This window comes from Phyllobates terribilis, unplaced genomic scaffold (genome assembly GCF_046119375.1).
Source record: "Phyllobates terribilis strain yellow unplaced genomic scaffold, ASM4611937v1 Scaffold_1__5_contigs__length_1240528914, whole genome shotgun sequence".
Lineage (NCBI taxonomy): Eukaryota > Metazoa > Chordata > Amphibia > Anura > Dendrobatidae > Phyllobates > Phyllobates terribilis.
In genome coordinates, this window is record NW_027362761.1 from 844528800 (window position 1) to 844546356 (window position 17557).

General features: G+C 39.1%; 1 protein-coding gene across 2 annotated transcripts in view; it reads right to left on the reverse strand.

Annotated features, from left to right (window-relative positions):
• The window catches only part of UNC5C (unc-5 netrin receptor C), a 518170-nt gene that overhangs the window by 66483 nt on the left and 434130 nt on the right, over positions 1–17557 (reverse strand). Inside the window, exons 9-10 of one of the 2 annotated variants that reach the window (XM_073638355.1) lie at positions 10874–10939; positions 3152–3343 (exon numbers count right to left, since the gene is read on the reverse strand). In XM_073638355.1, the coding sequence (XP_073494456.1) occupies positions 3152–3343; positions 10874–10939 (258 nt within the window). The remainder of the gene's footprint in view (positions 1–3151; positions 3344–10873; positions 10940–17557) is intronic. The other variant, XM_073638362.1, reaches the window with a different exon arrangement.

The following is a 17557-nucleotide window of genomic DNA, read 5'->3' on the forward strand; positions in this document are numbered from 1 at the left end:
AAGCAGTTTCCTTATAGTGTGCACTACGGGAGAGAAAACAGTCAGCAAGATTTGGTATTTGCTGTTCATCATCAATTTACAGTGCTTCCCCTGAAAGCCATTATGTGATGAGGAATGTAATTTGCTTATTAAACCTTTCACAGATGAAGCGCATGACATTTGTGGATATTCTTCGCAGTCTTATGTTTTTCCTGTGTGATGGCAAATGTGGCCATATTCACATTTCATCTCTTCTGCATGTGGGAACTAAGAGCTATTCGCTTTTCATATAAACACAATGCGGGAGGAGTGATGCAGAAGCGGTACAGTAATAGTTACTGGCTGTTCCTCTCTTTGACAATGACATATACACACAAACAAGATACAGAATTGTGTTTGGAATGGAAAAATATTCTTTATTCAAATTTTGGGCCAAATTGATTGTTCTGTCAGATGTAAGCAAAATTTAGCTGTCAAATGTGACACAACTGGAGTCAATTTAGAGACACATTGCAACAACGCAGCATGGCATCTTTAGACAACACCAATAATTTCCACAAACATTCTTTTCAAAGCCTTCCGCTCGGCCTACTTTATAAGGAAAACTGGCACAGCAGCTGTTGACTGGCAGATATAATTTCCTTGAAATCATATGTAGAGTATGGCATGAACATATAGCGGGCACTTTAGCTCTTGCTGTTGCTCTAGCTTTACAAATCAAGCCAGTGCAACATATAAACATATACTGTACATATTATTGGCTCTTTTTTCTTGTATGGGTTGTCTCATAAACAAAGTACATTTGAATTAATAGATTTTGGAATAAAAATACGTTCCACAATTGGATGTGTTAAATAAGTTCCTGTGCTGAGATAATCTTATAAATGTGCCCCTGCTGTGTACTGTGTAATGGTTGTGTCTGACCGTGTACAGAACATGGTCTGATCATACCACAGCTCCGGGACAGGGGGGAGAGAAAAAGACAGAAGCCAGCAGCTGTGATCCCATGCTGTCCTGTCTGTATACTCTTTTGCTTCCTCCCCTGCCCAGGATATGTGGTATGATCAGACCATGTCCCTGTACGGTCAGACACAGACATTACACAGTACACAGCAGGGACACATTTATAAGATTATCTCAGCACAGGGACATTTTTTTTACACATCCAATTGTGGAACTTATTTTCATTCCAAGATCTATTGATTAAAGTGTAGTTTTTTCGTGGGACAACCCCTTCAAAGGGTTTGTCTCATTATCCATTTTCAGAAATATACTGCTCACCAGTCTCCTGCCTTCCTGCTTGCCAAGGGGCAGTGTACTCCCTACGATTGTCATTTCGAACCAGTGGTATGGCTGAGCTGCTGGTATGAACTGGGCACTCTCTGATGCAACATCAAATGAGTGGTACTTGTAATTTTCTAAGAGTCTAGGATGATTTAGGCATAGGAAAGTCGTGAACACTGTTTTTTTGGCACTTATTAGCCTCATGACTTAAACGGTGTGCCCATGTATTGTGCCCCACTGTGATCTTTTCACGTATCTCTCACCCTATACCTACTGACTATCTTAATGTGTGTATTTTCTAATTTTTAATGTTATTTAAATAAAAAATATATCTTTTAACTTATTTTTGAGCATACTAGCAATATTTTCGGGGTTTACTACTCAGATTTATAGGTTGATAATGAAAGGTGGTATAGCAAACCCCTCTTTTTCCATCAATGGGATGATGAGATTTAAATATACCCATAGCGTTGGTTCTATGTTCACATCAAATGAGTTTAGCATACATGTCAAACTTTGACCTGTGGACCAAATTTGGCCCGCAGGCTGATTATATTTGGCCTGCGACATGAGATCCGCCACACTTATTTGGGGCCCATTATTCGGTATGGAGGACTATGTGGGGCCCATTATTCTGTATGGAGGATTATGTCGGGCCCATTATTCCGTATGGAAGACTATGTCGGGCCCATTATACTGTATACTGGTTGGCCCAAGACTTTATCCAAGTTTTTCATTTTGGCCCTCTGTGTATTTGAGTTTGACATCTCTGGAGTTCAGGGCCAAATCCATTGAACTTTAGCTCTTGGTCTAGCACAGGGAATCAGTGGGGCTATCACAGCCACTATAAAAGATGAGGACCAACTAAGAAGTGTTTTTTTATGTTTTTGCAGTCTAGGTATAAGAGGTCAGAGCACACACCTCAGTCATTCCATGAAGATATAGAAAAAGGTTTACATTTGATTGTAGTGCACTGCAGCTGAAGCACACACATTGAAAATGTGGTAGCCTTGGTACAATATGTGAATAATAATCCAAAGATTCATGTGATAGACAGATGCTGCATCTTATTCATTGTGACTGTTAATTGTGCAGTGACAAAATCTTAACATCTGCATTTTTTTGCAGAGGACAGTATTAAACCCCTTTGTCATAATTTTTCTTTTGAAGAAAAATCTTGATACCAAGGCTTGTGTGCCACAGAAACTGTCCTTTTTGGCTTGTGAGAGCAAGCCATAATTTTTCCTTCTTTTTTTAAGACAAGAGAATAATCTCCATATTTCAGAAATGTAAACATAACTGTCTCACCTCACAAAGTTTGTGTGTTGTAAAAATATGAATCTTTTTTCACAATTTCTTATTGTAATAGTCCAATATTGGATCCATACCTGCCACCTGTATACAGTGGCCTGTTGCCGATTTACAATTTAAGTAGCCTGAAAAGCCAGTTAGTCCAGTGTTGTTAAACAGGTTGTTAGTTACCATCCATTTACCCATAGTCATATATATGTTAAGGATATGACAAAGGTTCAGCTTATGTTAAAGAGCTCAAAAGGGTTCAGCGATCTCAGTGTGTTATACATGTCTTTTTAGGGGAATTAGATGCTTTTGCAGTATTGTGATTCATGGCATATTTGTTGGGAAAATTTGGCAACGCTGATCCTCTTCTCTACTAAGGATATTGTGATGGTTAAATGTAATAATCACAATAAGGAGGTCTAGGGAGTTTTTCGATTTGGAATCACTTTTAGAAACAGTTTTAGAGCTTTATTAGCAACTATCAGCTAGCCTACTAAGCTAGTAAGAGAAAACAATAGAGAAAAACAAAGATTCAATACTGTAACATTGACAATTCCCGTGACACAATTGCTGATTTAATAACACTCACCTTGTCTTGCGGCTTTAATGTTGACTGCTTGGAATCCACCATTCAGTGCAGAAGTGTCAATTATGTCAGACTCAAAACCTCGATGGTTCTTCCGATAAACAAATAAAGCTACGATGACAGAGATGGCGAGGCATACGATCACAGCAATGACGATTCCAACATAGAGGGCGACGTTGTCTGAGGTTGGAGCAGCTAGAGGAAACAATGATGCTGCCGTTACTAGATGGAAAAATGTATCTATAGTGTGAAGATAATTGAACAATGGAGAACCTAGAACCCAGCAGTCAGCTCATTCTGATAGTGACTTGTATGACTTTTTCTGAGCTCCTCTTAGCAGATTGATGACAATATCAAAGTTAAACTCAACTTTTATGTGGTCTGTGGTCATAAATCTGGAGTTCAGGAAAAGACAGATAAAAGTATTTTTACGTGGTAGAATATTGGCAGAAGAAGCCTTTGAGTATAACTAGCCAAAAAAGTAGTGATTGTGGGCAGTCTGCCTTCTACTTCATGGCATCTAACAGTACAAATGTCTTTTTCAAGGACTAATATAAGAATCTCTAGGAAACAATGAAATGTCTGAGTCATAGATAGACGTGGAAATTTCTTCTGAAAGAGGAAATATCTATGTGATGAGCAATATTTATGTAGAAGATTGAACTTCTATCCAGTAGGGATTCTCAGGTGTGAAGATTTCATTGTACATCATGATACTACATATTGCAGATTCGGACAGAAGTTACATATTAAACTGTTCAAGATGGGACACGTATGGGATATGGATGGTCTGGTAGCTTCCAGCTCCAGCATTGTTAGGGTATGTTAACACCATCTTTTTCTGGCACTTTTTTAGAGGATCCACTCATAAAACGTGTAAAAAAGCGCTATAAAAATGATAGAAATAATTGCTCCATTCGTTTGTGTGGAAAACGACTTGCTATTATTCAGGCTTTTAAAGATACCAAGAGTTTAACAGAAGTAACATGTACATTCTTAATGCGTTTTCCGCTAGGAAAACACTGAATACTTTACAATGTAATTCAATGGGAAAGCAGAAAAGATGCCCACAAGAAGCCCGAGCATCTGTTTGAGCATTTTGTAGACATGTTCACCTGAAAAACTGCGAGCGCTTTCTTAATTACTTTATGGATTAAAAAAAACGCCTGGAAAAAAAAGAGTAAGAAGACACCCAATATACACTGGCAGAAAAAAAATCAAAAAGAGTTCAGGAAACGATCAAACATTGTAAAAAAAAGATGCTTTCGGAATATAAAGTGCCAGAGAAAAGGAACGATCCCTGAAGTGTCTTCTGCTTGAAAAACATATATTTTTGAAAAATAGTGTGAACAAGTGCTTATATAGTAAACCTTTTTTCACAATTGACAATGAAAACAGCATCCACTTGGCAGGTATCTCTAGAGCACTATGGTTTATACAATGAAAAATATGAACAATGATTTCAAGCGGACAGAACATATGACACAAGTATCATTAATGAACATGTTGAGCAATAGGCAGCGAGAAGATGGCCGGCGCTTAGTAAAAGCCATCTGAACTGCATTTAAAACTGGTTTATGACCATGCCTCAGAGAATATTATCAGAGGGCTATTACTCTGCATTTCCTTCCAAAACGAATTCAATGCAAATGGCAGCTGGCACATTCGAGATCCATGTGTTGATACGGTTAGAAAGCTTCTCTAATCTCTGCCTACTGTAATCTAGTTTATTTCTGTTGTGGAAACTCATGCAGGGAGATACAACAATGAAGGTTGATATATATATATATATATATATATATATATATATATATATATATCTAGCTGCCCAAAACTGAATGTAGGTGATCATTTTAGGAAAAACTTTCACAAATTATACATGAAATAGAAAATGTACAGTCTGAGACAAAAACAGATTACTAGTTAAACTCCGGAATATTCAGAACTGAAGAACAAAATACAAATTAAATACTTTTCCCATAAAAAAACATTTGATTGTCTTTTCCTAAGGGAAGGTGCACAAGAGAGTATTTGCTGATAAAACATTGGATCACACTCAGACCAATGTTCGTCTATGGGGCCGTGCACATGTCTGAGTTTGATCCCGTATTCGGATCGCACTTGGCCATGCAAGTCAATGAGTCCATGGAAAACATCGGACTGCACCTAGATGACATCTGAGTGTAGTCCAATTTACGCGCACTCATAGAATGGAGAAGTTGGAAAAAAAAATTCTCCACCTTCTCCTCATTTGAAAGAATCAGATTGCAATATGCGGAGAGTTTGATCAAAATGTAATTTGCATAATCATCATGATTCTCTCGGATGATAAAAAATACAATTGCCTGCACCTGCCCCAATAATTCTCTATTGTAAGGTCCCTCTGTTATTCCTCTTGAAAATGTATGTACAAATGGACAACTGGCCATCACCATTCCACCCCATGCCTAGTATGACACTGCCAGATAATGTCAGAAAGGCGTGTCTCATGAACAAGGGCAATGCTATTTATTGATTTGTTAAAGAAGCACTCCTCCCATCAAAATTTGTATCCTCTTAATATTTTGCAATCATCATATTATATAGCCCTGCGAACTTACAATTTCTCATTTTGCCTTTCTGCCCACCTTATTTTTCTGTAATTTATTAGGTCTATGACGTGATTAAAAACTGACTAGCAGAATCCTTCTGAGCTCTATGTAGACTCAGGAAGTCTATTTTCCCTGTATGAGTCATGAGTCACTGCAAAAGTCCCTGACAGGGGAGGAGTGGAGCAGCTGGGTCAGGAGTTGAAGAGGGGGATGATTTAATGCTGGGAAAAGAGGCCTCCTGTTTCTACATAAAGCGAAGAAAAGAGAAGTATTTCCTGGGTAGAAAGGCAAAATGAGCAATTGCAAGTACACAGTGCTATATAATATGATGACTGCAATATATTAAGAGGATAACAACTTTGATGGAAGTGCTTCTTTAAGTTATTCACACATTTCTAGGAGGAATAACAGAGAAATGGAACAGTGCAGAGTTCTATGAAAAGATGGAATTTTTTCATGGGAAACACAATTATTTGCTAATAACAAGACTTTGAGACTGCTGACAGATCAGCTTAATCCCTTCCTATCGCTGCCAATTTTCATTTTTGCACTTTGCTTTTTCTTCCTCTCAATAAGACGCATAACAATTTTATTTATCTGTCATTATTGTATTTGGTAGAACAAGATGAACCGATTTCATCACTTTGTATTGCATTTGTTGGTGGAGTTGTGACAACTGAAAAATGACGCTTTAAGTGTTTCACTTTTTTATTTTCTTTTACCTGATAGGTTAAATTTAGTCACATTTTTATATTTTCATGCATTGGACTTTTACTGACACAGCAATATCAAAAATTCTTATTTTTATCATTTATTTATTTGGGGAAAAAGAAGCATTTGACTTTATGTGTTTTATTTTTTAAATTTATAAAACTTTTCTTTTACTGTACATTTTTTTTCTATAGCTGACTTGAACCTGTAGTAATTTGATTGTTTGTTCTATATTCTGCAGCATTGCAGTATATAGGATACATTACAGGCTCCTATGAAGTCTGATCTGTGACTGGGCTTCACAGGAGTACCAAGGTGGCTTTGATGGCAACCCATTGGCACCCAAAGATCACCATCAACACCCTGAGATCAGATCACAGAGATGACCGTGCACCCTGAGATCAGATCACAGAAATGACCGTGCACCCTGAGATCAGATCACAGAGATGACCGTGCACCCTGAGATCAGATCACAGAGATGACCATGCACCCTGAGATCAGATCACAGAAATGACCATGCACCCTGAGATCAGATCACAGAGATGACTGTGCACCCTGAGATCAGATCACAGAGATGACCATGCACCCTGAGATCAGATCACAGAGATGACTGTGCGCCCTGAGATCAGATCACAGAAATGACCGTGCACCCTGAGATCAGATCACAGAGATGACTGTGCACCCTGAGATCAGATCACAGAGATGAGTGTGCACCCTGAGATCAGATCACAGAGATGACTGTGCACCCTGAGATCACATCACACAGATTACTGTGCACCCTGAGATCAGATCACAGAGATGACTGTGCACCCTGAGATCAGATCACACAGTTTACCGTGCACCCTGAGATCAGATCACAGAGATGACAGTGCACCCTGAGATCACCATTGGCACCCTGAGATCACACACCCTGAGATCAGATGACAGAGATTACCGTGCACCCTGAGATCAGATCACACAGATTACCGTGCACACTGAGATCAGATCACACAGATTACTATGCACCCTGAGATCAGAGAGATCAGATCACAGAGATGACTGCGCACCCTGAGATCAGATCACACAGTTTACCGTGCACCCTGAGATCAGATCATAGAGATGACTGTGCACCCTGAGATCAGATCACAGAAATGACCATGCACCCTGAGATCAGATCACAGAGATGAGTGTGCACCGAGATCAGATCACACAGATTAATGTGCACCCTGAGATCAGATCACAGAGATGACTGTGCACCCTGAGATCAGATCACACAGTTTACCGTGCACCCTGAGATCAGATCAGAGATGACTGTGCACCCTGAGATCAGAACACAGAAATGACCATGCACCCTGAGATCAGATCACTAAGATGACTGTGCACCCTGAGATCAGATCACAGAGATGACTGTGCACCCTGAGATCAAATCACAGAGATGAATGTGGACTCTGAGATCAGATCACAGAGATGACTGTGCACCCTGAGATCAGATCACACAGATTACTGGGCACCCTGAGATCAGATCACAGAGATGACTGTGCACCCTGAGATCAGATCTCACAGTTTACCGTGCACCCTGAGATCAGATCACAGAGATGAAAGTGCACCCTGAGATCACCATTGGCACCCTGTGATCACACACCCTGAGATCAGATCACAGAGATTACCGTGCACCCTGAGATCAGATCACACAGATTACCGTGCACCCTGAGATCAGATCACACAGATTACCGTGCACCCTGAGATCAGATCACACAGATTACCGTGCACCCTGAGATCAGATCACAGAAATGACCATGCACCCTGAGATCAGATCACAGAGATGAGTGTGCACCGAGATCAGATCACACAGATTAATGTGCACCCTGAGATCAGATCACAGAGATGACTGTGCACCCTGAGATCAGATCACACAGTTTACCGTGCACCCTGAGATCAGATCACAGAGATGACTGTGCACCCTGAGATCAGATCACAGAGATTACCGTGCACCCTGAGATCAGGTCACAGATATTACCGTGCACCCTGAGATCAGATCACAGAGATGACCGTGCACCCTGAGATCACCATTGGACCCTGAGATCACACCCTGACTCTTATTATTTTTACTTTTTCTATAAAAATACCATGTCATCTTGTTTGGGCTTTAATGTTATGTCAAAAAGAGAGTTGTGGAAAATAGACGTCTCATATTTAGGATCATCCCTTTTGATCTCTATCTTATTCGAAAGAAGAAGTTGAAAAAGTCTTCATTTTTATTGGCCAACAGATCGAAATCTCTAGCTCTTAAACACCAGGGTGACAAAAAATACTGTGAAGAACTAACAGCAGAAATGTTCACTATGTCTACCTCCAGACTATAAAAAGTGGTCAGGTGCCTTCTTTTAAATCATCCTCTCAACATATGTCCAATATTCAATGGTCATGTAACCGTTGTAGATAAAATAGAATATTTCAATTCCATAGGAACCTTCATTTTTCATAATGTAAATGAATGATAACTGAAAGCAATATCAGCAGTGGAAAGCTATGGTTGGCCTAAGGCAGGGACGTGTGAACATGCTGGATGTAAGAAATAATAAATAATCTAGCCCGCTCCTCTTACATTTTCAGTTCCTGCCACAATATAATGTAAACGTAGGATTTAACATATAATATACTATATACTTTATTCAGTATTTAACCTGATTTCATGTGTTCTTTCCTATTCTAAGTCTACCGTGGACATTGTAGGTAATGACTTCCGGCTCCGCAATGTTTCTGTCCATAATACACTCTGTATTTACCGTCATACTATCTGCAGTATATATTCAGAAGCTTTACATGTTGGCTTGTGGTGACAAGCAAGGTGCTAAAAAGATAAGGCAAACCTAGGAATTTCTGAGTTTTGCATACTTCATTATATTGCTAAAATTACATGACTGGGAGTTGGGAAAAGAAGCAGAACATGATCTTCCTAGTGTATTGCATAGTAAATACGCAGTGAAAGTGCGATGGATGTTGTGTAGCCCAAGTCTACTCTTATCTTGTTTTTGCATCCAGTCATATATGCAAAATATAATCTGTCCCTCCTCTAACATTAAAAGGGGGTGGGGGGATTAGAGGTGGGCAAATTTATTCCAGTGAAATTGAATTCTACTTACATTTTACAAAAATCTGCTTACTTGTATGGTTGCCTAGGCAGCTCACTGCCCGCTGCCCCGTCCTCAGCGGCACTTCTTTTTGCCTTTGTGTGCCACATCTTTAGTTTCATCACTTTAAGCCACACCAAAGCCTCAGAGGTCACTGCATGTCGTAAGGTTGTGATGATAAAGTCATGACGTGTATAACATAGGCATGGTGTGCAGCGACATCCGAGCATTGGTCGCGGCTAACCCAGCCTAGAGTGAAGACACCGGAGATGCGATAGCGGAAAGAAGACTCAGACTCTGCAGAGGACTGGACGTCAGCCAGTGAGCAGCTCAGGAGTCCACATAGGTGACTTGTAAGGTGAGTATTAGGGTTTGTTTTTTTATTTATTTTGACAACCTACGCTTATTATGCTCTGGGGTCTATAGGGATTATCATTAGAGGACTAGTTGTCTTGTGTCATGAAGTCCTCCTGCTCTGTGTAACCTCATCCTCCACCAATGATTAGCAGCTTTCTGCCAATTTACAGTATACACAGAAAGCTGCCAATCAGTGTTGTGGGCAGGGTTATACAGGGCTCAGCATTCTGAGCACTGCTAGATCAGCACCAGAGAAAACTGTGATTGTATCAAAATGACAGCATGTAGACCAGCAAATAACACATTGCTGAAATCAGGGTCTCAACTCCTACATCATGCTGTGGAACAGATTATATAGCAAAAATCTGGTAACAGATTCCTTTTAAGTAGATCCGTTGGACCGGTTGAGGCTAGTGTGCTTGCTTTTGTAAACCATGTCAGAATGCCTATGTACTCATTTCTTGAAAGTTTCAATTTTTAAATGAGCATTTTATGTGTTCAGCTGCAGCATGACTGATAAAATCCCCATACTAACATTGGGATTAGAAAGTTAGTACACCAGTCTAATCAGGTCTAAAAGATTTCTTTAAATAATGTATGCAGTTTTTATTGTGAAATCTTGTAACTGATCTTTAAATCCATGATTTTGTATGTGGAAGATTCATGCATAGACTGTCATGTGTGAACAAGCAGCTGTAAACAAGTCCTTCACGTCTCTACAGCATGTCAAATTCCGTCAAGTTTCCACCGTTTGTCCAGTTACGCAGATGGAGCAATTTTTTTTGCAATAAATGAAAGTAGAGCCAACTCCAGATCAGAAGTATAATAAATGATATAATTGGATCACATGTAATGTCTATTAATACAGTAGAAATAAAACATAATAATGATAATAATAATAATAATAATAATAATAATAATAAAATAAAAAAAGAAAAAATTAAACAAAAACTTACAAGGATATCCAAACTCCTTCTGTGTTTTCTGCTCATTGGTTCGAGGTGAAAGAGGTAAAATCGGGCCTTAAAAAGGAAGAAAGAAAAACAAAAAAAAACAAAGGAAACAAAAATCATATGAATAAAATAAAAATTGTAAAATAACTCAAATGAAAATAAAAAAAATTGACTTAAAGGCAAATAAACGTTAAAGATACTAATCTCATTGTTGACATCTAGTCCCAAGAATCTGCTTTTAAATTTAGTTTTAGAAATATCTAGTGATTATGTTGGATGGATCCCTGCAGTGTGACTGGTAAGATATAGAAAGCCATACAGAGGCACAATTCTGACACTGGTAGCGAAAAAAAAACAACAAGAAAAAAAAGAAGCATAGACTTAGATTGGCTGAATTGTTTAACGATACTGATTAAAGAAGAATTTCTATTAACACTAACCCTTTTCATTATAAGTGATCATTCACACGACTGTATTTTTGGTCTGAGTGCTGTTTGTGAAAAAAAATGACCCGCACTCAAACCAATGTTATTCAATGGGGCGATGCAGATGAGAGATTTTTCTTTTTCACTGACCAAATCTGCATGTGGAAAAACATTAGTTTCTTCTGTAAATTGGATGACACTTTCCCATTCAATGCGTTTGCCCAAAAAATTGGATGCTATGCGGAGCCACCATATAGTATCCGATTTTTATTGATACATTGCAATTCTGTAAGATAGCAAACTGTAAATGGTCTTTTTTATTATTATAAAAATCGGATTGTATAAGGACTGCACACTAATGAGGAACAAATCTGGATGAAACGCTGAACGATTTTTCATACCAACCCTTAGAATGACCCACCCTTTTCATTAATAGGATGACCCTCAGATGTTTCTTATGCATGATGTAGCAGGATAAAGAATGTTCCCAACTATTACTTATATTATATATACAGTATACTGTATGCTCTTATGGATATGGACAATCTTTTTAAGAGATTATGGTCCATGGTCTATATTTTCTTAGAAAGCCTCCAAAGATCGAACCACGTAAAAGAATATCCATGTTATTATTTAGATACTGTTTTATCTGCCTTCCTCAATTCCATGACTGTCAGAATGATATCAAACAGGCTCCCTTTAGGATATGACACATATGACATATAACATCCTGAAGCTTTCATCTCGGGAATGGAGTGACAGAACCACATTGAAGTCCGATACATAGGTGGTGCAGTAAAAGAGAAGAAAAGGGGGCAGATGATTATATATGACAATATACAGTGATTTCACCTTCACGTGCCAACAACTGTCATTAAGGGTTGTCATCCAAGAGCGCTACTTGTCTAGCACAGCAATACCTACAGAAATGGTTAAATGGAATATTAAAAGATAATGACTATGATGTGGGGCAAAGGGGCAAGACATGGTGGAAGAACATACTGAAGCCATTTTAGTGATTGTAGTCACCAAGGTTCAGTCACTGAAGAGCGATGAGCAATACATCTAGTCTTGAGTTTGATCCCATGGTCCAGGTGAAATCAATTTTGGAGCATTTACATGATATTTCATGCGCAGAAGTGCCTCTCATTACCTGGTAATCGCAGCAGATCTATCCGCTCATCTCGGCTTAAGGCTAGTCATGATTATACTGTTATTAAATGTGTCAGTGTCTTTACTGCGGCTGTAAAAATATATGTTTAATCATCAAAGCACTACATACTGTGTGCACATCCATAATTAATGCACACATAATAATTCTATGATAATTACGACCGGGAAGTGATTTAATCATATACATGTGTAGAAGGGTTTGGAGGATCGTCTCACCGCTAAAGGATTGAGATTCATGACTATTCCGTCGTGCACCTTTTATCAAATTCATGAACAAGTATGGACAAGGATGTCACTTAGTTGCTAAAACAGCAGAAATATGACAACCTGGAGAGCTAATTGGCTTATGCTAATGACATAAAAATGGAGCAGCTGCTCTTCCTGTGATAACGAATTTAGGGAGAGTGTTGTCACATTGCACTCAGCAATAGGTAATGGGGTCCATCAAATGAATAATTCTCATTAAGACCTCGTAAAATATACCTGACACAGAAGCCCTACAGGTAAAAAAGTCTAAAATAGAAGCAGTTATCTTACCGCTTTATTGGCCATGGCAACAAAAATTAACGAAGCTAAAAATCACCAGTATGAAACAATTTCCCTTTTTTTCTATTGGCACAAATTATATCCCATACATTTCAGAAGAATCTGGCAACCAGTATGAAGTCTACAGGTGTAACTTTAAGCTCTTAGTCCCCAAAGCAAAATCTGCTACAAGATCCACAAACAATCAAGTATAATGTTCACTATTATGGGGCAGAGATGTTTTTGATCCCTCCCCCGAGGATCCAGGACTATATTGTGGCCATACCCTCAGCACCCTATACCATTTTTGCCAAAAGTCTCATTTTGCTGGGACAGTCTAATGGTTATGTGGCGCCATGTAAAGACAGGCATCGCAAACATCTGTGAACTCTGATGGTGTGAGAAGCCAGCTCTTCAGCCATTTTTACACACACATGTAATTATGTAAGGGTTATTTTAATGTTTGGAGGTAGCAGCCCTTGCAGGAGAACTACTAAGCCCAGGAGAAGCAACCCTGCTCCCATGGGATTCATGGTGCTGGAGATCAAGGAGGCCAGCCAGTGCCTTCACTGTGGTCATTGTCGAGACAGCAGCGAAATCTGTGCAGCCACATGGGACATAGTGTCCTACATGGTTCAAGAAGTGCCCAACTGCCAGACGACATTAGTTAGGGATCAGACGTGGGGTGTCTATGGAGGATCCTTAGTTGTCAGTGGTGGGAAGAGAGCTGGGGTATTTTCCTGTTAAGCCTGAGGTGCTATGGATGCTAAGGTCCAGGCTGAGAGGAGAAGTTTTAGTGTACGTATACTGCTATATGCAGTGGGAGTGAGGGAATTTGCTACACATCGGCGGAAAAGAACTGGGTTCATCACACCATGAGGGGCTGTTGGCTCAGTGTAATGAATAATGGTGTAGAGCTGTAATCATCATCATCATCATCATAATCATCATCATCAAATACTCCTGTAAAAGTGAGTTTCTTTTTCCTGTTGCACCTGAAGTCTGGACATTGATTATTGAGATGGGCTGATCCTGCATCCCTTCCACAACTTTCTTCTTTTTATTCTGCTGAGGACGCCCTGCCAGCCGGCGAGACCTCCGTGACTGTTGGCCACCATTACACCCCAGCTCGGTGGAGGCTAACCCAGACAGTTAAATCCTTAAAAGGTACAAGGTTTTTGTTTGCTCCATTAAAACATGGCTGTTTTGTGGGCATTACTGTGTGTTTTGGGGGAGTTCATAGACATTTCAAGGGTGGGGCTTTAATGCACTGAATTTGTACATTAAAAATGCTAATAAAAATGCCCAACAATTATGCCACAGGTGACCTCTAGGACAGCTCTCACATGGGTTATCACCTAGCACATGGGACATCACCTAGCTTGTCCAGACACCAGAACTGTGCAATATGGAAATGCACATTGTGTCACCTTACTAGAATACCAGATTGCATGGTGACAGAGAACTATTTCCATGTATTATCCCTTGGCTCCACATGTAACAACTACTTTACCTTACTCCCCCTTCTCCTTTCAGTAATGGCAGATTTTCATAATGCTGCATACAAAACTGAAATATGTCTGACAGAGGTAGATTTGCTACAGGAGTCTGAAAAAGCAGCATGACAATTCCTGTGAGAGATTTACTGACGGCCATAATGGACGTTACCATGCTTAAAACATTTCCTAAAATGACAGAAGAAGACAGTCTAAGATTTATTATTAGATTTAATGGTGACTTCTTCAATCATAGGAGACAATTTCTTTAGACCTCATGCAGCCGGCTGTATTACTGCTGCATTTTTTAAGAAGCCATTATAAGGCAAGACTTGTGAGTTTAAGAAACTATTATGGCATTCTCCATGATACAGAATTACTGAGGTAGAATATCCGCAGTTCATAGCATTTGATTGAACATTGTATGGCGGGACACAGTCTAGCTCTATCTACCAAGTCCATGCGGCTTAAAATGGTTGTGGAGAATACGGAAAACATGGCTGCTTTCTACTCGAAAGAAGAGCCACACCGTGTTGCTTGCGTCTGGTCTGGTGTTTTTGTAGGAATAAATCAGCAATATTTATATTTTAATGAACCCCTTAACACTCCATGACGGAAAAATCCATCAAGGTGTGTGGAGTGAGCACATGTTAAATAGCCAGCATCTGCCTGTGTCTGAGCTTCGGCCACAGGCGCTAACCATTTAGAAACTGCTGTCTATGTCTGACAAGGGTATTTTAATAGATTGGTCAGCGGCATTCGCAGTCTCATTGGCTACCTTTGATGCGATTACAGGGTTTCCATGGCAGTTGAAGGGCTGCTGAAAGCCGTTATGGCTGCTATTTGAGTACTCACATGAAGCCCAGCCACAGGCTGAGCTTCGTGGGAGACTGTGATTTACTCTATATACGGTGATATACTTGTATTGCAGTGTAAAAGTACAAGAAATCAAATGATTGCAAGTTAAAGTCCTCTAAAAATAGAGCAAAAAATAAAAAAAATGATTTTAAAATATACAAAAAAAAAATATATAAAGATGTGAATCACCCTTTTTTGGCAATAAAAATAAAGAAATATATTTTTAAATAAACATATTTGATATCACTGCACTTGTAATAGTCGGGTCTGTGAAAATAGATTCATAAATGCTGTAAGTGGAAAAAAAAATCAAAAGGGAAGAATTGCAGTTATTCGGTCACCACACCTGTCTAAAAGATACAATAAAAAGCGATAAAAACCTCGTATTTATCCCAAAATGGCATCAATAAAACCATTAGTTTGCCACTTAATAAAAAAAATCTATGCAAGTTCTCTCAGTGACAGAGAGAATATTGTTTCTAGGTCATTATTACCATACAATGAACGTCATAAAAACAAAACCCCAAAAAAGGATGGCAAAATCGTTTTTTTTTTCTTTTTTACGATTTCATCCTATTTGGTAATATTTTTCCCCGTTTCTCAGTTCATTATATGGAAAAATGGATGGTGTCATTCAAAACTACAACTCATTCTGCATAAAGCAAGCCCTCATATGGCTATATAGTAAAAATGGAAAAATTGCCCAGTCAGTAATAGGTTAAAGTAGACTTATTTTTCCTTTAATCATCATTGCCAGAGTTATATTCTTAATACTATGGCTTTGTTTTATTATGAGTAATAATATTAAACCTTTTCCAGAATTTTCAACCCTCACACTATACTGCCTGTCATTCTGTCTGTAATCCTATTAACAAATCATCTGTAATCATAAGAAGCATGAATAAAAGTATTCCAGTGAATTAACGCTAAATGCCATATTAGTTAACATTACCATGATTTAGCTCCCTCCACTTTGCTAACCTTCCACGCTAATGAATTGTTTAATAGCACCTAATTACATAAAATAAAGTACAGCTTGTCAGATTACTGACAAACATTTTATAGCAAACACCAAACTCTTTATTTGTAATAGTTTATCAAACGCGAATGTTACAATAGAAATCACAGATGTTCCACATATCAGTTGTCAAATCATTCCTTACACTTAGATACAAAGTGTAAATTTTTAATACAAAAAAATCTTAATGGTAAGAAAAGCTTCTGTGTGAAGATTGAACGTGGAAAATGCTTTGTGATGAAGATTACATTGATCAAACAGAATATAAGAGGGATTGTTTGCCATTTTAGCAAATACTACATGTAGGCTGCTAATGTCTGTCTTGGTCTCATCATTGTCAGTGTAAAGGTGAATTAAATGGAATCTGTCAGCAGGTTTTTGCTACCTCATCTAAGAGCAGCCTGATGTAGCAAAGAGACCCTGAATCCAACGATGTATCACTTAGTTTACTGGGTGCAGCCGTTCTCACACAATCAGAGTTTTCAGATTTAGCAATGTAGCAGAGCTGAGGAAGCTAATCCCGCCCACATCAGGTTCTGTATACAATGTCCATAGGCAGTGAGCTGCCTATCACAGGAGGGGGCGTTGCAAGACCAGAAGGCACGAGTTGCTGGGTCACAATAATAATAAGCTCCTGGTGATAAAACAATTATAGTAAGCAAACAAAATCACAGACCTTGATAAGAGAGGCATCGCTGAAATCTGTGTTTTAACCCCTACATCATGCTGTCGTCAGCTTACATAGCAAAAACCTGCTGACAGATTCCCTTTAAAGGGGTTTTCTCATGGTATTTCTTCAGGAGTATTCCCTTGTCTCCTGGCTTCCTGCTTGCGGGGTGGGGTGTGCTCCTGAAAATTGACAGTTTGGAGCAGCTGTCGGTCTCCAGTGTTCTTTCCCAAGCTGCTAGCCGAGGCACCTTTATCTCTGCTGCTCCACAGGAGTGCAGTGGCAATGAAACCAATAATCCGGCCACCAAGGAAACTGGCTACCGCTGATATACTGCAGAGGCTGCGAGTAACCTAGGCAATGAGCAGTAAACTATAAAATTAAAAATCCCTCCAGTCTTGAGAGCAGAGATGATTTTACATAAAAGGTAAATTGCAAATATGCTCATTTTTTCCAAACACTTTTCCCATTTACCAAGATGAGAAATCCCCTTTAAAGTGGATTTCAGCAATTATACAATCGCTC